At 39.0% G+C, this 20,943-nt stretch overlaps 1 protein-coding gene across 7 annotated transcripts in view; it reads right to left on the reverse strand.

Annotated features, from left to right (window-relative positions):
* Positions 1-1,711: 1,711 nt before the first annotated feature.
* Positions 1,712-20,943, reverse strand: part of TRAF3 (TNF receptor associated factor 3) — a 70,100-nt gene continuing 50,868 nt past the window's right edge. For 5 of the 7 annotated variants that reach the window (XM_017807604.1, XM_017807598.1, XM_017807599.1 and 2 more), the window contains 4 exons: positions 20,417-20,509; positions 15,821-15,961; positions 10,789-10,963; positions 1,712-9,531 (listed from right to left, as the gene is read on the reverse strand). In XM_017807604.1, the coding sequence (XP_017663093.1) occupies positions 8,960-9,531; positions 10,789-10,963; positions 15,821-15,961; positions 20,417-20,509 (981 nt within the window). In that variant the 3' untranslated portion in view covers positions 1,712-8,959. The remainder of the gene's footprint in view (positions 9,532-10,788; positions 10,964-15,820; positions 15,962-20,416; positions 20,510-20,943) is intronic. The other 2 variants (XM_017807605.1, XM_017807606.1) reach the window with 2 other exon arrangements.

Here is a 20,943-nt window from a genome sequence, read left to right on the forward strand (position 1 = left end):
TCTGGAAAAGTTCTCCAAAAATTTTTAACCCCCTCCTGCAGTTCTTGCAGAAGATGGCCCCAGCAGCAGGTCCATGCTTGGGCACTGTTTGTTTCTGCCAGCACCCTCTGTATCCCAGGAGTGCTGCTCACCCCACTGTCCTGGCTGCTCGCACTGGCACTCCCAGAGCTGGTGCTCTGCTCCTGTCACTGTAAGTACCGTGCTGCCCACCAGGGGAAAGCACACCACAAAGCTGACAGTCACCTACTGTGACCTGTCGAGAAAAATAAACCTTTCATAAGGACTTGATGAGACCAGGAAGGGCATCGTGTCATTTCAATTATAATTCTTTGCTGGGGGAGGAGGAGCAGGGAGGTGAGGAGACAATTGGTGTTTGCCTTCATGTTTAAAGCAATTTGTTTCCTCCCTGCCTATTCTGCTGCAATGATGTAATGACAAAAACATCACGTCTGAGCAGCATCACACTTCCCAGTTTGGGAAGAGGAGAAGCCCTGGGGATAGCACAGTCTCTTCCCCAAAGTTACTCTTCCCCAAAGAGCACAGTCTCTTCCCCAAAGAGTAACCTGCTTTATTAAGACGACAAGGAAGTTCACGGCCCTTTCACGCTCCACAGCAAGATGTGAAGAGCTTCAAGTGGTGCAGCCTGGAGTGCCAACCGTGGGAGTACAAGTGGAAAGTATGATGAGCAGGGCAGCGGATGCCAGAGTATCCTGAGAGTCATGTAGTGACTGCTCTTAGTAGCAGAAAGGAACATCCACCTCAGCACATCCTGCACGCAATGAGGATGGTGTGCCACCTTCTCCTCTCACCATGCACACCTTCCTGCATTTGTCTTTTCTCTGGCATCCCCATTTTATCAAGGAAGGGCACTTGGCCAGCACTTCAAACTACCTGCTGCAAACACCAGTATGGGCTGGCCAGGTCATACTCACATTCAGGTGCCTGCAGCACAGCAGCAGCTTTTGCCAAGACAGTGCAGTCTTGTCTCTGAGCACAGACAGGATATTCCGGCATTGCTAAACCCAGTATTACCCCTGCAGTGACGTAAAAGAAGGGAAATTGAAATTTCAGTAAGAAAGGGGTAGGAGGGACCGTAGGGAAGAAGAAACAGAAGGACAGTGTGGTGCTTAGTAGGAGAGACATGCTTCATACACCACCCCTGGGGATCAGAGTTTTTTCATCACTAGGCTGAATCTGAAACATGATGGAAATATTGTTGCTCCACTCATTTCAGAACAGTGTGTTGTTTTTACAGACTGTATCATGTTCTGTGATTTCAAACACACACCTGAAATGCATTTCTGAGTTGAGAAGAGTCACTAATGACACTGGAGAAGAAAAACTAATAAATCTATATCTTCAGACATTCAAGCCACGCTTCGACTCTCCCACGCCTCTTTGGGAAACTGATGTACCACAAATGCGTGAAAAGCCATTTCAATTATTTCTACTCTATTTGCACTCGACACTGATGTTAGGATGAACACCATCACCTAGTTTATTCAGGCACAGATAGCACCTGGAAAATAGGACTCTGATAGAAGTTATGGGAAGTTACCTGTGCAGAGGACAGGAAATGCCATAGAAAAGGTCTACTGGGTGTGTAAGCACAAAGCACTGAACAGCCAATGCACAGTGGGTTCACAGAGGAGAAAGGATGAGCCTGGGCCACCTGCAAGTCAACAGCAGTCATTCAAATTCAACACACCAGTTTTTTTTAAAAAATATGATTTCCTACTTATTTATTTTTCCTTTAATAACACAGTTTAGCATTTCAGAGTTCGGCATTCTACACTCTTACACACTGTCCTTGTTTATTAGCATTTAAACACAAAAAGACATAGCAAGACCTCCAAACACAAATAAATACAAAAACACAATATACAGTAAACTGAAATACAACATATAATAATGCTATTGGGAAATTAAGACATGTTGCTAATTCCTTTTTTTATTATTATTTTAACAACATGGTTATTGCTGAGCAATAAATTATACATTTTAAAGTTGTTTTTCCCCCTAAAAGAAAAGGACGAGAACCACTGGTTACCAGATCACTTGCACTGTATCCTTACAGCTACTGATAATTAAGACAGGCAGAATATACACAATCAAATGAGGCTGGCCTTCTTTGGTCTTTGTTTTTGATCATAAAACTGAACACAAGTGTACCGTTCACTGAAGAGTATGAGATTAAAGAAATGGATACACAAGTTTCAAACACATTAATTTGTACATTATTCTCAATCATTGATGTCTTTTCCATAGATAGTTCTTACAGAATTTCTTGGAAACAAATTTCAGCTTTAGTTTTCCTGATTATTATGTTGTTCCATGCATCTTAAAGGTTATCCTACTTGTCTAAGAGAAATGGACCTACACTTAGCCCATCATCTCCTAATGGGGTATTTTTCACAGCTCTCTAGTCACCACTAATTCATTGGAGTTTTATACCTTGTAGAAAAAAATCCTGAACGTCCCCATATTTGTTTCTATAAAACTGAAAAAAAAAAAAAGTATAAACCAGACAACAGCTATAAGAAAAACAAAACAGGTGGATTACACGATGCATCAGCAACGATGGAAGCTTGTACCTTCCCATTCCACAAGTACAGATTACACAACTCTCTGCCAGTGATGCAGGTCATAGTTGGAATATGTGTCCTTTCAGGTGCGAGCTATATTCAAATACAAAGCTCGGAACACTACGCAAGAAAATGACCTTTACGAATGATAATGCTGGTTTATCTCAGTAACCCTTAGACAGAGTCAAATTTTATCACTACGCATCACACTGCCAGCAATGGAGCGTGTGAACACCGGCATTCCTAAGAAGTTAAAAAGTCCTTGCAGAACTGGCAACCAAATTAAAAGCTTAGTTCCAAAGGACCAAGAACACAAACACCACATAGAGACAACAAACCCTTCCCCAAATGGGTAGGTTAGTAAGCCACAGAGTTGGGATCCAGATTTGAATTCCACATAAAGTCTGGGATGTTTGGATCCAAGGTTTTGGTTCAGGTGCTTCTCTGTGAAATTTAGAACTTATTTGAACCCTAAGGAACTAATCCTAACTTGGAGGGGAAAAAAATGAAAAAACACAGCCTACATCATCTACACTAACATCATGAAATGGAAGACAGAAGCTGCAGTCTTGACCATAAATTAGAAGAGAAACAGGAATAGTCAGATCCCTTATGTGTTGTATATCTCTACTCTTCTAAATCTTAAGAGGATATCCCTGAATCAACAGTCCCAAGTTTTCCACCACCTTCCTATCTGGTGCTTCTCAGCAAAGGCCTGGATTAAGAGGCAGGAAAGAACAATTAAGCCCTCTAGATTTTGGTTTACAGAAAAAGGGAGAAAGCCCCACAAGAAAGAAATGGTCAGTCACACTGACTGGTAGAACAAAGGTGAACCCACTTCACTGTAAAATGGTATTCTCCCTCCTCAGTTAAGAGGAGCATCAAACGAGACTTCTTTTGTTAGGTAATTCTGAACAAACAGAGCAGGACACACATTTGCTGCTATTATTCACACTGACATGCTGTGCTGGCCTTCCACTCTGCAGGCTGTCAAAGCACTGCCAAAGAGCAACCCATGTCTGGGCCACCACACATGCACAACCCCAAATCATGACAGCTTGTATGTTTATTCTAGCCCTTACTGTCCTGATGTGGGTCTTCAGTGTATGTCAACTTGTTTTTCGATTCCTTTAAGGGAGAAATGTATTAAAGAAGTAAACCCTAGTGATTTGCAGATAACACTAGGGACCTGGAAAACCTCTCATTCAGTCCCAGCTCCAGGAGATTCCTTTTGTGACTCTGGACAAGTCACTTCACATCTCATCCTTGATTTCCTTTTTTCCAGAAAAGACAAATAGCACTTGCTATGCACTGTACACAGTATTAAAAACTATTCTCAGACAGATTAAATTGCCAAACCAATCATTTTTATTGCAGCAGCTATGACTTCTAGGTCAACCAGAATATAAAGGTATTGACTGAACAGAACAGGAATTCCAGGAAGAGGTCCAGCTGCTTTTTATCATCTTTTGTTTCTAAATTAGAGGAAAAAATTTGCAATTAAAAAGTTGCCCATCACTATGGTTGTTTAAAATACAGGAATCTCCAAATTATCGGAGCATGAGGAAGAACATACGTCCTTAATTACATTTCAAGGTCTTCAGAAAGGCTAAACAGTTTTTGCTACATACAGGTCTTCAAACCTGAAAGATAAGAAACCAAAGTTTGCCCTTAGCCAAGATCCTCCCTTAGCAGCAGCAAGTTACATTTGCACCAATTGATCAAGTAAAACTTGGAGGAAAGGGTTTTGTTTCATCACTTCTACATAAAGAAAAGACTTTGCATATACATGTGCATGCATGTCCATGTGTATATGGATGTACCTACACACATACAAGTAATTTACAGAGCAAAAACTAAGAGATTACGTATGCAACCCAAGAATTTCCCCCCCTTCACCTATTTGTATATTTGCATAGTTAAATCATATCAAGGCATCAATACTGCAGTCACGTTTTTCACTCTTCTACAGTGCAGGCAACATTTCTGTCACTCCCTACACGTTTCTCTGTCTTGGACCAAACAGCACCAGTGTTTTAAAAACTAAACAAAATATCAACAGAAACCCTGCACTATTGGTGAAATGCCTATCCCAGGTGATGGAACATAGATACAAATAGGTGGTAGCTTTTAAACTCCATCTCGACAAGCCATAATTGTGGCCAGCTGAGGAAACAGGAGCAATACAATCACAACCTAAGATGGGTTCAGCACTTAAATTCCAGATAACACAAACCTCTTTTACCTTTGCATTTGAGAAATTCACCAGGCACAGAAACAGGCACATATCTTCATCTTTCCTTTTCCAAGTAGAAAACACCACAGGAAAAGGAAATAAGCTGCATTTCATATTTTTTTGTATTTTTAAGAAAGCTAGCATGTTTTTTCCATCAAAATTATACTACCCACCATTCCCTTTTCCTATTGCACATTCTCTTTGTGAAGAACAACATTTACAGTACATGGCTGAAATCAACATTGCATATTGTAAGTCAGCAGTTGAAGGTGTACCATGTAGACAGTAACTGAAACAAGACCCCAATTAATTAGTTCGGAGAAGTAATGCAGACATGGTGCTGCATCATAATCACAGGTTGGTCTTTAAACACCCAAATAGTTTCATCCTGTTTAGAATTCAAGACTTTCTAGGTAACAGATGCACTCACCCTGTGCTGAGAGTGTACAAAAAGGGCAACAAACAGATTGTCACACACTGGAATCTCCCTAGAGAATGTAACTTTGAGCATCATGGTGGAGAAAGAATACCAGCAAGAGACTTCAGTTGTGTGCTGCTAAGAATTACTAAGCAGAGGACAAAAGGGTTCCATTGAAGAAACTCTGTTCAAAGTAATGCAAATACTCTGAGACCTCCTTGCAATAATGGCACACTCCAGGAGTTAGCCAGGATTCAAGAGCATACATGAGGGCAGGTTGTTGCCCCATGAATCACTTTAAACAGACAGTCCCTAGAAAACTTTGGATATCTTAGTCAAGAACAAAGAGAAAAAGGATAAAAGGGCATTTCAGCAATGAGAGAAACAGTTAAATAATTTAAAGTGTTGACTAAAGCACCAGGTATCTTTTCCTTTCAACTTAGAGAATATACAGTGGCCTTGTTTTCACAAAATGCTACATACTCCTTGCTGGAAAGCAGAGGAAACCGATTTCTATGTACACAGTAAGAACTCTACAGAGATGGCCCACGAGTTCTGCGGAGAAAGGGGTGTTACAGTCAAGGCTTCAGGTATTCCACAGCAGGCGGTGTCTACATTTGTGTAGCAAGATCCCGGATTTCACAGTACGCAGGGTTGGCAAACTGGAAATTCTCTGGCAGCTTCATGTAGTTTTAAAAAATAAGTGCAGTAGGCCTCCATTTTATTAACTGTGATAAAAAGCATATATGCAAAAATATTTTTATATTGATAGCACATTACTGCATTATAAAAGCTGCCCAAGTGAAGCTGAAGATTCTGGCAGCTGGTGCTTTTGGCACTTGGGAGATGTGGAAAGCAGCATAGAGATCTGTGAAATACAACAGTGACTGATGTTTCTGCTACAGTGATCGGCATTAAGATAGTTAGCAGTGTTCATATTTAAACTTCTCTATGAAGTTTCTGAGTCAATATCCCACCAAGACGAGATATTCAGATCTCTTAAAGCTACTAGTTTAGGCTGTGTGCAGACTCAGGAAGACTTCCCTATTGGTTTACACATTCGCATGTTTCAAAGTCCTCTTTCAATCACCAAGGCTGGAAATGCTTTTTTTCCTCCTCTTTTAAAGAGCCTGGATTTAGAAGCGCAATTCTGTCACAGGAGTTGGAAACTGTAGTCACAAATCTGCAGAATATTCTGGGCCCTGCTTATACTAGAAATCTCCTCCAAGTCCCAGATCGAAACAGGATATAAACTGTTTTGAGATGGCCAAACGGTTTCATTTGAGTTTACGAGACATGCATTAGCAATGGGAGGAGAGTCCTTTGGACATTTCCACTTGGGAATCCTGTTTTCAGTAAAATTCTGTGATGCACAAACACAAAAGCTCAGCTGCCTACATTCACAATTATTAAAATGACACAAGTTGAGCGAACCTTCGCCCTAAAGCGTAAGTGATGGGTTTGCTTATGCAGCCTGCATAAAACTGCAAGTGCCATACAATTATATCTAGAGATATAGGTGTGGGTATATCTATAGATATTTATCTCTTGTGCAGAACAGCCTCCTTCCTTCCGTGCTAGGAATTAAATGCCAGCACGTGCCTCCATATTTGAGCTTGCACCTGTTGACAGCTACGTACCATAAAGGGAGTACAGTACCCGGACAATGGAAGGCAAGAAAAGGAAGACGAGTTGCTGCTGACAGCCTGGACGGTCAGCAGCAGGCAGTATTCTAGCAGGTGCCTGGAAAACCCATGAAGACCACTTAGCATGCATTGTATATCCATAAATACTTCTTGCAGGCACTGTGTGTGAAGGCACAGCCAAAAAAGACAACGGCAAAGACAAGCTGAAATACAAAGGCATGAATTCAACTGCACCTTGGACAAAAATTGTGACTATGCCTCAAAAAAGCAGAAAACTGATACAACCTGACAGTAGAGGCTGAGATGCAATGTTTTCTTCTAAGCCCATGAAGGCTGAAAACATGGTGGTGCAAGTCCATTCTGCTTAAGCAGTTTGTGGGTTTTAAAGAGCACCACGGTCAGGCTGTGTCTCTAGACTCGCTTGTCACAGGCTATTAAACAGAAGCAGATGAACACAGCAGGTTGCAATCAGCATGTTTCAGGGCAAGCAAATGCTTTCCACTACAGTTCAGGCTGTTACAAGAAAGAAGCCCGTGCATTCCCCATTAGGATGCTTGTCTGCTATGAGAAGCTGTCACAAGCATCAATATTCACAGCCCCAGAGTTCTCAGATGGGTTCATTTCAAGTGATGCCACCTTACAACCACAGGCATTAGAGGAAAAATGTCGCCTGCCTTCACAGTGGCCATGGAGACTGTCTAGTCCAAGCTCCATAGGAGCACTGAGCATAACGTTTTGGCACCTGAATAAGATGGATTCCACCATGGCCAAGTCATAGAAGCTCCAGAAGCCAAAGGAAGGGGCTTTGGCTTCTGTTCTGTACATTGCAAGGTACCTAAGGGCTCTGAAGACAAGGCTAAACATTATGCCTGAAGTCCAATTAAACTACCATTTCAGATATCAGAATTAATCTGAATAAAAAGCTATGGTTTATAAGCAGCACAGCACATCTAAGGCACATGTATGCATGCAAGCCACCATCACTGTATTAAGACATTGCTGGTTTGTCTTGAAGCAATGGCTGCTAGTACAGAACAAACATAGAGGCTTTTTTCAGCACTAATCCTCCTCCCCAATACTGAAAATACTATATACTGCTGACAGCATAATGTGCAACATATATAGCTTGATTGGAAAGCATGGGGCAGAACTTTAAAAAATGTACAGGATTCCGTTTAGAACTCCAAAGTTCAACAAATGCCCTATTTTAGGGTGAAAACAATTATAAATCTGATAATGATGCACAGCATCCATGAGTGATTTTTCCTTAATTTTGAAATAGTGTCATTAACTACGACATATATTGTAGGTTTACATTTCTAAAGAGAAATAACAGAATTGAATAGTTTTTTTTTCCTATCACAAGTGATAACCAGTGTTTGATATCTTCTATTTTTCTTCCAAGAAATATCAGTCTATCAACAGTTTTAAAATAAAATGTTTTCTGTAACAATAGAACTTTAAATAAAAATATGATTTTGATTCAGATACTTTTGAGAAGACATGGATACTTTTCCAAGATCTTCTGACAAAGTAATTATTAAAACAGAGACCAGATGAGGCCTTAAAAAGACAATATACTATATTTCAGACAAGATTGCACCTCAGTTTTTCAAAGAATATCATAATTGCAACATTACTTCATCATTTCTTCTTTTAACATGCTGACAATTTCCAGCTAGCCCACGTGTGAAGGTTTTTTTGTATTCTAGCTTAAAAGAAATAAAAGTCAGTAACTGATTCAGCACATACTGTATATGTCTTTTCACCTCCAATTGACTAGATCATTAATAAGTTAAAAAAAATCCTCTCTGACCATAATCATTATCCTCATGAGGGATAAGTGATTCTTCAGAGCTCAAGTGTTGCTAGTTCTATTAAAAAATATACCATGGTATGATTTCTTAATGTGTTGCTACTTTCGCAATTGGACCCTATGCAGTTATGCCTTCAAACTCTTCCGTCTGTTCCACAAGGTGGTTCTGTGAGCTTTAGGACCTCTGATTGAAGACAAACTGATACAAAACCCCCAAACGGAGTTGCCTTCTGTTTAATCTGCCTCCCCCATTGTATGTCAGGGGTCTGGTAGATCCGATGTATCCACTATGACTTTAATAAAAATAGTATCATCTTTAATATACGTTCCATTCTCTAGAACAGTTTGAGCCACAAAGACTGGGCAGCCAGATGCAATGTTCATTTCTCCAGTTGGCTTCTTGAAACTGCTGCTGTTTGGATCTGGCTTGAAAGCATCTCCTAAGTGGCGCCGAGACGGTCCCTGATCCATTAGCATGAGAGTCACTTTCTGTTTGAACGGCCAAGGAAGCAAAGCATCGTATTCACCACGCATTATGACAAAGAACAGAGACAAGTGCGTCCCCTTTCCCATGCCATCTCCGTTAAGGTAAACTCTGGCACACATCTTGTAGCCAAAGTATCCAGTATAAAAGGGTTGGCTGTACAAGGACAGAGTCTTCCCCATGACTGCCTCTTGCTTCCGACGTTTATAATCTCGGATTTTCCAAATCAGCACTCCGTTGTAACTCGCAGTTTCTAGGACTTGGAATCGGAGGTCCATGTCAGCCAGCCGGATATCATGAACGCTCAGCATCTGATCATGTCTGCTCAGCTGTGTCTCTAGCAGGCCTGTTAGAAAGCAGAAGGGATGGGGGTGAGAAAACCGCTGTTTTCTAAAGACTGTAAAAATCAAACTGCCAGCGCTGCTATTGTATATGAAAACACTTTCCTCCTCAAGAACCAAACTGCACTTGGCCACTGATGAAGCCGTCTCCACAGGCAATAGTTTGCTGGCTGGCATCTAGGTTAACTGGGATTTTTACAAATGTGGGTGTTAATAATAATAATAATAATAATAATAATAATAATGCAGAAGTCAAATATTCAAATCACTTAAATTTTTTCTGGTCACTAAACAATATAACTATTGAGGCTTCCATTTTTTGAGAGGAGACTTGGTAGCATTATCTGCATATTGCTATTTAGCAGTCAAGACCCTGAAAGCAGTCACACAGCCTACATAATCCCTCTGAAATTCAGAAGCACTGCTGATCACTCAAAACATGCTTTTCAGGCACTACTTGTCTCAGAAGTGCAGTGCTGTTACCATGCCTAAAGTTCATCATAAAAGAACAAAAAATTCAAACTTAGCTCTGTATTATATGGCAATTTATTTAGTTTGGAGGGAGGGCTGTTTTCTGTGTCCTCTTTCCCCTACATGAAAACGTTAGTCTTTGTCTTGGCACACTGGCAAAATTGGCCAACATACAATACTGAGAAGCAGATAAATTCGTAAGTCAAGTTTATTTTATGTAGATCAACTTAAATTTTAAGGTCTTTGTCACAATCATTTAAATACTTACATATGATCTACACTATCTTGCCAAACTCTAGTTTTTACTTTATTCAGCAAGCACATCAATAACCTTATTCTTAAGCAGAGCTCACTGTTTTCCTAGGACCAAATACCCCTCTGTAGCAGCTGTTAGGATTGGTGGTTTCAGATGGATAACCATACTGTTGATCCATTCACGGGGGAGAAGAGTAGCAAAAGATGTCAATATACCAAGACTATATTTAAAGAAGCTGCTGAGAGCTATCAGCTGTCAAAGATCGATTGAGAAACTGTTTATAATGAACTAACAATGTAATCAAGAGAACGGTCAATAAAACAAAATAAAAGACAAGAATCAAGCCTAAGAAACAGCATGGAAGCAATGCCACACTATCAACAAAGGAAATACACAGTCTCCTACTCAAAAAATCAGAAGAATCAGTATTATTGATGTTTCCATATAAAAGCCACAATGGGAGTGCCATTCAAAGGACACCATTTTTCTCTCAACAGCACTGCTGAGTACTTCACTCCATTGTGCTTGCACTCACTTGTATTCCGAGCTCCTTGCCCTGCAGTTTTATCAACGCTTTCCAGCTCAGTCACTCTGTTCTGGAGGGATTCCACACTGCTCTTCATGCTGTCGGCCTCCTCCCAGTTCTGTCGGAAGGGACGGATTTCTTTGTCCAGTTCTTTGAGTTTCTCTGCTTGGCTGTCGATCACTCGCTTTATAAAGTAATAGTGTATGAGTTAAAATAACGCAAAGACATTCATTTATTCACATTAAAAAAGGATTATGTGTTGATAATAAGATTCAATCCAAATATAAGCAAGTTTTGCTTAAGTGAAATATTTCAGTAACACAAACCTTGAAAGTTTAAAGGAATAGCCCATGTATTTATAAAACACTTAAAAAATACTTAGTGCTGCACAGGTATAAATATTAGAGCACTATTAGAATTAACAACAGATTTATTTTAAAAAAGGGAAAGGTTAGTGTGCTCTTGTCTAAGGTAGGGGTTTTTGGGTTTTTTTAAACCTTTCAATGTAAGAACAATATTCTGAATGTCTCTGTATTGGTATTATGGGCTGATACTTGTTGGGTTTCATGTGAGAGTATTTAAGCAACAAAGTATGGGCACAACATACCCTGGTGTGAATCAAATGGCTGCTCATGTGCACACATTTATCATTGTGAGCGAGCAAAATAACTTACCCCTCCAGGAAAGCATCATTACTCTTGCACACATGGAGCATGAGTACATACATGTGCAAGCTCCAAGCTCACATAAATCAGTCATCAAAGCCTAAATTATTATGTGCCCATAACAATAGCAGAAGCCCTCGAGAGTTTAAACACAACTATACCACTTCTGCCCCCTAAAAGCACTTTCAAAATTCCCACCCTTACTTCCTAAATTGAATAAGCCATGCATCCTGAAGGTGCTTGCTGGTTGAGTATTTTTAAGAAAACAAAGGGAAAAAAAAACCAGTTGGTTTTGGAAAGGCATGAAATATAATACTCAAGAAAAAAATATACAGAAAGGCCAGTATTCTCTGAAAGAGGGGTATTGCAAGCACCTTAGTATGTTACAAATATAAAGAACATATTTCCCAGTCTACCTCAAATCTGATGCAAGAAATACATAGCACTTCACGTTATCACACCTAATTTGGACTAGCAGGAATTTTAGCCAGAACCTCATAATCACTTGTGAAGTTCAAATGATAAGACAAATATTTGAGACAAGAAACTACTTTTGCTACCACCTACAGTTAAATTCCAAATCTAACTTTATAGTTTTTCATCATATAGTGTCACTATGTGTTAAAATGATTTTTCACTTCTTAAAAAAAATTAAGGGGCCGTTGAGTACAAAACAAGAAAATGAAGTTATTTTGCATTTGCCTTCTGGTTAGCCAAGTGGATTCAATGTTCCCCACTGATGGGGAAAACCCTTCTGCCTCATGCCACCTTCATTTCCCCTTTTAGCCATTTGCTTTTAATCATGTGGTTTCAGTTACACTGAAAGTCCAGAACGATTAATTGAAGGCTGTCAATTTGATGAGGCAGCTAGCAAAACCAGGTTCTAGGAGTCTTATTTTGTAGTGTCTCAAAACTACTGAGTCATCTAGCAAATTTCAACATTAACTATTTATTTCTATTGTAGGTGTTTTAAGACAAGTTATATATCTCACTTACAGATTTATGACTTTGTGAAGGAAAGCTGTGTACTGAACCATAAATGCAGGGGTATGGGCCCAGCAAACAGATGAAGCAGCTTGCCTGGACATACTAATCACCACCTACCAACACAGGCACACCCTCTCACTCGGGCTGATGATAATCAGACAATAAAACAGGGAAGGGCTGTTAGCTATATATATAAAAGGAAACACACCACAGAATGGCCTGAATGCATGTTGTAAGAGCAGAGCCAAAAGATTTGGCCCTTAGTTCACAGTTATCATTCAAAAGTAAACTCAAAATATGCCCAAGGCTGATCTTTCCCCTTTACTCACACCAAATATGAGCTCCCCAAGGCAAGAACAATAACATGGCTGTGGGTTTGTACAGTGCCTCACACAGTGGTGTTCTGATTTCCAGCTGGAACCTCTGTGCACTACCACAGCATCAAGCAAAATGAATAAACACACTTTTACAGGAACTGGCAAAGTGCTAAACATGCAGAAGAATTGTAAGCTATCCTTCTTTTGGGAGAAGTTTACTAAAAGTTGCTATTAGAGACCAACTTCTCTCCATTCACCTGTGTGCAACATTCTACCTTTGTACATGCACAAGCAATTCTGGTTTAGCTGCTTCTACTTCACTCTGGCAGAGGTGTTATATTTTATCTCCTGTACCTTGAATGAGAATTCAAGAGATACAATATAATCAGATATAAGACTTCTACTTTATTTTTAAAAAGCAGTGGCATCTCTACCTTTTTACCCTACAGGGAGTCAACCTCCCTCATACTGGGAGATACTGATGTACTAAATCTGAATTTAATGCAGCAGTGGAGATTTTCACTCTAATTATTCCATTAGAAAGCACACAGATGTCTCACACTGTACTCATAAATTTTCAAGTAGATATCAATTTTCTGCATGCACTTTTTATTCTAGCAACTGACCTCTCCAGATCATCAATCCTGAGTTATATGCCTGGCAAACCATCAAGGGCTCCTCTTGATGTTGATTTTCATCTAGGTTTTGTTTGGTATTTCTGATTAACAACTTCCAGAATTTTAGCACTATTATTACTAAAAAAATTTAGAAAATGTCATGAGGAACTAAAGAGTTATATTTGCAGTTCTCTCCCTTCTAATGGACCTTTCCATTGCAATTGATAGAGCAAAACTGTAAAGCTAAAAAACAGACTAGAAAAGGTGCTACTTGACTTAGAAAACAAATCGTATGTCCTTCTCCTTTGAAGGAACATATTACTGATAAACTCATTTCATGTTCTTAAGGTCACTGTTTCTGTTGTCTTTCAGTATCTCATGTCCACACTCAGCTTAAGACTTGGCTTACTAATATGCTTCCATACACTCACAAGAAAGACTCAGTATTGCATGTGAAATTTCCCTTTCACATGACAGAAGTCATAAAAGTATCACATACCCTTGGTAAAAACACTTTCCCCTAGAGATCAGCATATAGAGAATTATTCTGAAAACAAAACATCAAGGCTGAGGTTCCTGCCAGTGACCAGACACCCTTGATGCATTAACACTGGTTTTGTCAGATGCCTCCCAGTGCAGATGGTGCCAGCTGTGCTCAGTGACACTGCTGCTCCCAGCTAAAAAAGGCTACATGACACCTAATACTGAAACTGTACTAGAAATTCCTAGCATGCATAGGTCTTGGGGGACTAAGCAAATATGCCTTGCCCAGACCTGAACTGGTTAGTTCAGTATCTGTGGCTCCTGTGTAACCATGGCTGCTCAATGCAACCCAGGAAAAGAATGGCTCACGACAGGTAACTAATTCCCTCCACTCCTGGTAGGCAACGGAAGGAGGCTAATTGTGTTGTACAGGGAAAAACAAAATCGGGGTGTGTTTCCAGGATACCCTTAAAAAACCTGACTGAACTGGGAAATTCCACTAAGTGAAAGGAATCAGGTTGAAAGAGCCTTGAAATACAGTTTGGCTTAAAATAACTGAATTGAAATAGCCGGCAAAAGGAAGTAAAGATGAGGAGGGGGGAAAAAAAAAAAAAATAAAAAGAGGAAAAAAGAGCAAAACACATCCTCTCCAGTATTTATTACTGCCAAAAAGCCACCTGTTGGAATGTGCTGCTTTGTAGTGGTTTTTTTTTGTAAACAAATAATTTGAAAATTGATTTTGCTAACACTTACAGCTCGAGGAAATCAAAGGTATTGCAATCTGTTATTTCAGACAATAATGAAAAACTCTGCTCTATGTTTTTTCCATTTCTACTCTCATCACTGGCCATTGAGACAGCATGTGTAAAAACTCCAGGCTTACAAATTAACTTACCTCCTGGTAGATTCAATCAGCAATATCAGTACATACAAGGATTGGCTTCCCAGTGTCAGAATGCAATATTGTAACCCATATCCCATCAATGGATAAGTAACAATGACTAAGGCAGCATAAATTGGTTACTACGTGCACAGGTCATGGAAAGAAGCACATGCTATAAGGAGAAATGCTGCAGTTGCCAAAACTGAAAGTTTCCTTATAAATCATCGTTGAGGGTCTCCAGGCTCTGAGCTCCTGAATGTGCTACCCCTTTGAATTTCAGGCATATTTTCTACCAGCAGACATACTACAGTAACATGTAAATGATACCTCCACAGTTGCTTGCTAAATATCTCCTGAGGTTTCCCTAATTGTGGTTAGTATCATGCAAGCTAACACAAATTCCCAGCACCCACATTCGAAGTCAGCTCTGAATACAAAGCAAAGAATTTCAGCTTGGGCTAAGCACCAATGCCAGAGCATCCAGAGGATTTCTAGTTTGATGCTGGCTTGTGGCCAGGTCATTCAGATCACAGAATAAGAAACTCAGACCTACTGGCAAAGGAATAATTAGATACATTTTCCTCAGAAGGACAACAGAAACACGGATTTTAAAAAAGTGTATTCAAATGCATTATGCTACGTTTGAATTAAATCACACCAGATTGATCTCACTCATGATTCATATTTTTTTAAAATACCAGCAAAGAAAGATACATTATCCATGACAGTTTTAAGGTGCTAATCTGGTCCTCCAGTTTGACAGTAGTTCCTCGAACAGGCTTTTTTTTAGAAGTTAAAAAAATAATTATGGTTATTCTTCAGAGAAAATTTCTATTTTGTTTTCAGTCTTTTCTCTTTTTAAACAAGGTTCTTCGTTTTAACGTAGACTAGGTAATTGCAGTGTTTTAGTGAAGTATCTTACTTTATTAAACACAACAAACCAGAAGAAAAAAAAAATCAGAATGGCTTTGTAATGAAGTAAACTCTCTCCCCCCCTTTTTAATTAGACCACCTCACTTCAAAAGTGTAAAGGCACAGAACAGAAGCTACTACCATTTCTGTTTAATGGGGAGATTCTAAATTTCTTACCTGTAAATGAAGTATTTTAGATTCATTATTCCGCAGCATTTCCTTCTGTCTTTCAATTTCTATTTCAAAGCTACAAATCTGATTATGTAAAGTTTGTATACTCTTGTTCTTTTCCAAACTTTCATTCTGGAGCAAGGCCACCTGGAAAAAATTCTAGAATTACTCCTGCCAAAGGTTGTTAAAATACCTATAACTTCATTAGTTTAAAACTATCTTAAACACAGGAAAGGGATGAGATCCTAATAAAATCTCTCTCCATATCTTGCAAATAAATAAATAAAACCCAACCTTCTGATAGCTATTTTTGCACTTCCACAGTATGGTACTGGTATAACTTCAGCTTATGAAAGTGCAGATAGGACATAAAAACAGCAAAAGAACTTGTGTCTAAACGTAAAATTTTCTTTATGTTATTTAATAGCTTGGTTTCCTGGTTTCCACCAACTGACTTGGGAGTTGCTTGGAGTTTGGAAGAAACAACCTAATTCGCTCTAGATCAGTGTTAAGAACTCGAGGCCTGCACAGAAGGGACACTGGAGAGACGATGAGCACCTGAAAAGATAGTTGGGGAGGGAACATTAATCTTCCCACCTACTCCCACCTATCCTGATCTACAGCGAATTTAAGGAAGAACCTCATCTGCAGAGGATTGGCTTGGTTTAAAAGATGTGATGGTGATGAAAACTGTTGAAATGAGTGAATACAGAAGGGATCCATGCATTTGAAGGAAAATCCAATGGTGCTTACTAGTAGAAAAGACCAAAGAACTACAGGCTGCAAATTATATTCTCTCTCTGTATTGACATTTTATTAATTTATTCATTAGTGACTCATTCTGTTTTTAAAACATGAGCCTTGTTAAAGGAATATCATACAATATATCTCCTTGGGGATGAAAGTAATACAGTAAATATTTTCCATCACACATATTTTCCGTGCTTGTTCATTAATGTGGTTTGGAGAAGGGGGCTGCTTTGTGGTGGTGGGTTGCTTTTTTGAAAAAATCTAATTTGTCCCCAGGCAAGATTATTCAGCAGCAAAAGCGTAGAAAACAAACACTTGGCAAAAGGTGCTTTTAGACACGCCCTGACTAGTTCCACAGACAGATCTGGATACAAAGCAGCACCATTTTAGACCCAGGAAACTCTCGATCAATGTTTCACATTAAGACCAATTACTTGGAACCTTCATGTTCTCAAAAGATCTACACCATGGCCCCTGACAGAGGTGCTAGTTTGAGGTCAAGCCATCTTTACCTCTGATGTGGGTGCCACTGCAGAATTCCATCACTCTACCCTCTAATCAGACATGGCCATCAAATCTCTTATGTGTCACTGCATTCCTAGCAGAATCTAACCTGTTAGAAAAGGTAAATAATTTCCATCTCTAAACTAGCCTAAACTAGACAAAGGACTGTCAAAGTCCACAGGCATTCAGCAGGTTCATCAGACAGGGGCCCAAAAATACAGAGATACCATAACATATGTGTGGGTATCTACTTTCCAGTACAGTACGGTATGTGTGCACATACACACATTGGTTCTGCATTTTATATATGGAAAAACTGTCAGAAGAAACCCAACAGAAATGAGACAAGGCTAATTTTGCCATGCAGAAAGAGAAGCAATACTGAGGCTGAAGGAATGCATGCCTAGGTACTAGAGAAGATTTTCAAGAACAAGTTTAATTTTAAACTAGTACCTCTGCCTCCCAGGTATTTCAGATCTGCTGGGCAAACACTTCATTTTTTTGCATCCTCCATTTCCTTAATGAATCAGAGTTCTTTAGTTAACTGTGATCTTTACATCCCCCTTTTCTCACTCTTTCCTCCCCAGGCCTCCCAATCACAAGGCAGTTACGCTCTGGGTCACTAAGCATTACATTTCCATTTTTGTACAAGTTATAAAATGTGGACCTGTCTTGTACTGAGATTTTCCACACAGTTTTACAGAACACAGAAAAGCAGAATTATGTCCTGCAGTCCTTAATCATACAGAACTGTCATTGCTAAGTCAGCAATTGTAGTTTGTCGGTAATTTGTGAATAAAAGAAAATATTTAACTCTAAATAGTTTCCTAACTAGAACTTTGGCATAAGTCTGTGGAACTTCAGTTAAAAAAAAAGGGTAAAGGAAACACAGCATCTATTTACAAACTACATCCTTTACTTCCTTGTCATATTTGAAATATTCCTAGAATAAAGTGCTATTATTCAGTCGTTTTTCAAACTAAGTTGCTGCTTATCACTGCTTACTAAAGAAGAATGGAAGAAACCTTATGCCACAAGGAACTATATTAAAGCAGGTCCCATATTTAAGCCTCATATTAAAAAAGAAAAAAAACAGTTTATACCAGTTTTCATTAAGAATGTGCTGAAGCCACAAAATTACGTTCAACTGATTATTTCCACAAGACTGTGGGAGTTCAGTCTGCAAGCCTACCCCATCACAGAGTGAACAAAGCACCAAATTTTAATTTGCCCCACAAGGTTTTGATTCAAGATTTAACATCTGACCTTCTCTTACTACTCTTTGCCAACAGCACCATTCAATACCAAACTCCTGACTTAGTGCAAGCTTTGCAGCTCTGAAGACTTTGCATACTCCACATGCACTGTTAAAGAACATGGTGACTGGGAGAAGGCAACTTCTCCTTTCCCCTCCACACATATCACAGAATACCCCAAATGAAATCTTGATCCTAGAGAACCCAACAAAACTTCCACTGACTTCAGCAGGGCTAAGATTTCTGAGGTACTCATCAGCTAAGTTAACTTTGCCCTGTTGTTCTTCAGTGCATTGATTAATTTTTTCCTCAAAGAAAAGCACAGTAATGCAGTTACAAATCATTTTGTTACCCTACCCTACAATAAAGTCACTGACATATGACATGTGGTTAGCTATTCTGGTAACTTGGCACTGTCTTGGGATTTCCAGTGATTCAACTCTTTATTATGAATAGGAAGAAGTCTACAAAGCAGGAAGTGAAGAAAAAAAAAATGGACATACAATGATAAGCAGTTATGTCCTAAATGAAAGTTAAAAAAAAGAAAAAAATTAAACATAAAAGAGTATTAAAGTATATATTCTCTTTGCTCTGTAAGAGACAAACATAGAACTGCCGGGCATTTTTTAAATGACAAAGCACCTCTCAGGACACTAACAAAAGACAGAACATGATCTATTCTGGAAGTCACAGGGAACGTGGGTTTTTTCCTATGATGTAAAATAAATTGTATAATTTTAATCAGACTAATGAAAAACGAACTAAGGATATGAGTCTGTATCTGTTAAAACTGAAAAATGTACAGTTCCTACATTAACAAAGTTTCACATGCAAAAGCGAACTTAAATAATATTATGGATCGTCAAACTAAGACCTACCTACACACATAGGAAAATTCTATCTGAAAAAACCCTACATTAGACCTCTCCCAGTTCAGTGGTTTCCTTAAGAGTTCAAGTTCCTTCAAGTTGAAAAACAAGCAGTTCAGGGACAAACATGCTGGGGACAAAAAAATGTATTATGCTGTTCTAGTTAACTCCTGCTTTAAAACTACACTTCCCGTGGTGGCAGGACCTTGCTGGAGACCCACACAGAGAGATCACTGTAGCCCGAGAAGGCAATAAGCTTTCTAGACAAGAGTTTGCTGAACTCCAGCTTGTGGTCTGCTGTGAGATGACAGAAATTCTCAAGCCACACATATTCTGCCACTGAGCTTACACTGGAATTGCTACGTATTCAACTCATTGCAGGAAAGTCTGAAGGGGCTCCTGACTCTTCTGCCTGCATTACTAAAATGGTTTGGTAATTCTGGGATCTTTTTTCCCCCCTAAAAATACAGAAACATTGTTTTAATGTCTATGTCAAATTTTTTCAAAAAAATTTAAGAAACCTTTGATCTGTTCTGAAGTTTTGTATTTTTAAGTCATAGCCTTGAATTTTATTTGCAGAACAGGTGGTTAAGTCATCCAAATTATTCACAAGATCATAGCTGAGACTGACTGACATGACTCCCAGCATCTCCCAAATCCCAAACAATTAAAAACCAGGAGTCCCAAGGAAGCACTGCAACATGAACTTCATTCTGGTCTAGCACTAAAGCAGACATCATCATGCCCATGAGATACAATATGTTTAATTAACCTTTGCAGGTCATTAAGTTTGGAGAGCAAGAACAAAAATAAATGAAATAACCAGTTTATTACATACTTCTAATAATGTTATTTCTGGAAGGATGCTGAGGTAGCAAAAATACAGCTCATAGTGCTGCCATAGCTTTCTGGACCCTCCATTTTGTAAGAAAGCAGCACAGAGAGGAAATTTAATACTGGACTGTTTATCAATGTGAAGAAAGAGTTTTAATTAAGTTACCAATGAGGAAAATTGTACATGGAGTTGCGAAGCCAAGTTTCTCACAGCATTTTATTATATAACAAAGGTACCAGATGCCAAATGGCCTTGATAGCTTTTGGAGCCTACTAGTGCTTTAGCTGTACTGCTGAACAGCTGCGAAACAGAAAAAAAAGCCCTTCTTCCAGTGCTTTTATATGATTCAAAGAAGTCAATGAAAATTAGAAGTGAGTAGAAGATATACCTTATTTTCTAGAGCATTGCTCCACTCTTTCAATAAGTTAACATGCTGCACTGCTGAGCTGGCTTCATGTGCTTTAATTTGTTGGTTTGTTCCCTGTGACAACAAAGAATTTATACATTTTAGCCAATTCCAGTTCTTTTAAACCTACAAAGAAAGAGTATATCAAGACATCGAACCAACACTACATACTTTGGTTCACTAGTGCATGTTGCAGAACTGTAGAGAGAAGGGAAATCTATTTGGGAACTTACAAAAGTCAGGAATACATTTCATATAGCAAGTGTTTTATACAACTGCCATGTATTTCCATCCAGTGTGCTTGATAACTCAGAGACAATAAAGATGAATGAGAGTTACAAAATGAATTGTATTTTAGAGTCTTCTGTGTAGCTTTGAACTAAATAAAGCACAATAAAACTCCTGAGTCATACAAAATATAAAACGTCCAATTCCATTAACTGTAATTTAAAACTTCTGTTCTATTTCATGAACAGCTTCATAAGCACTACATTTTCCCCTCAGATGGG

This window comes from Lepidothrix coronata, unplaced genomic scaffold, assembly GCF_001604755.1.
Source record: "Lepidothrix coronata isolate B3197 unplaced genomic scaffold, Lepidothrix_coronata-1.0 Scaffold19, whole genome shotgun sequence".
NCBI classification, from domain to species: Eukaryota; Metazoa; Chordata; class Aves; order Passeriformes; family Pipridae; genus Lepidothrix; species Lepidothrix coronata.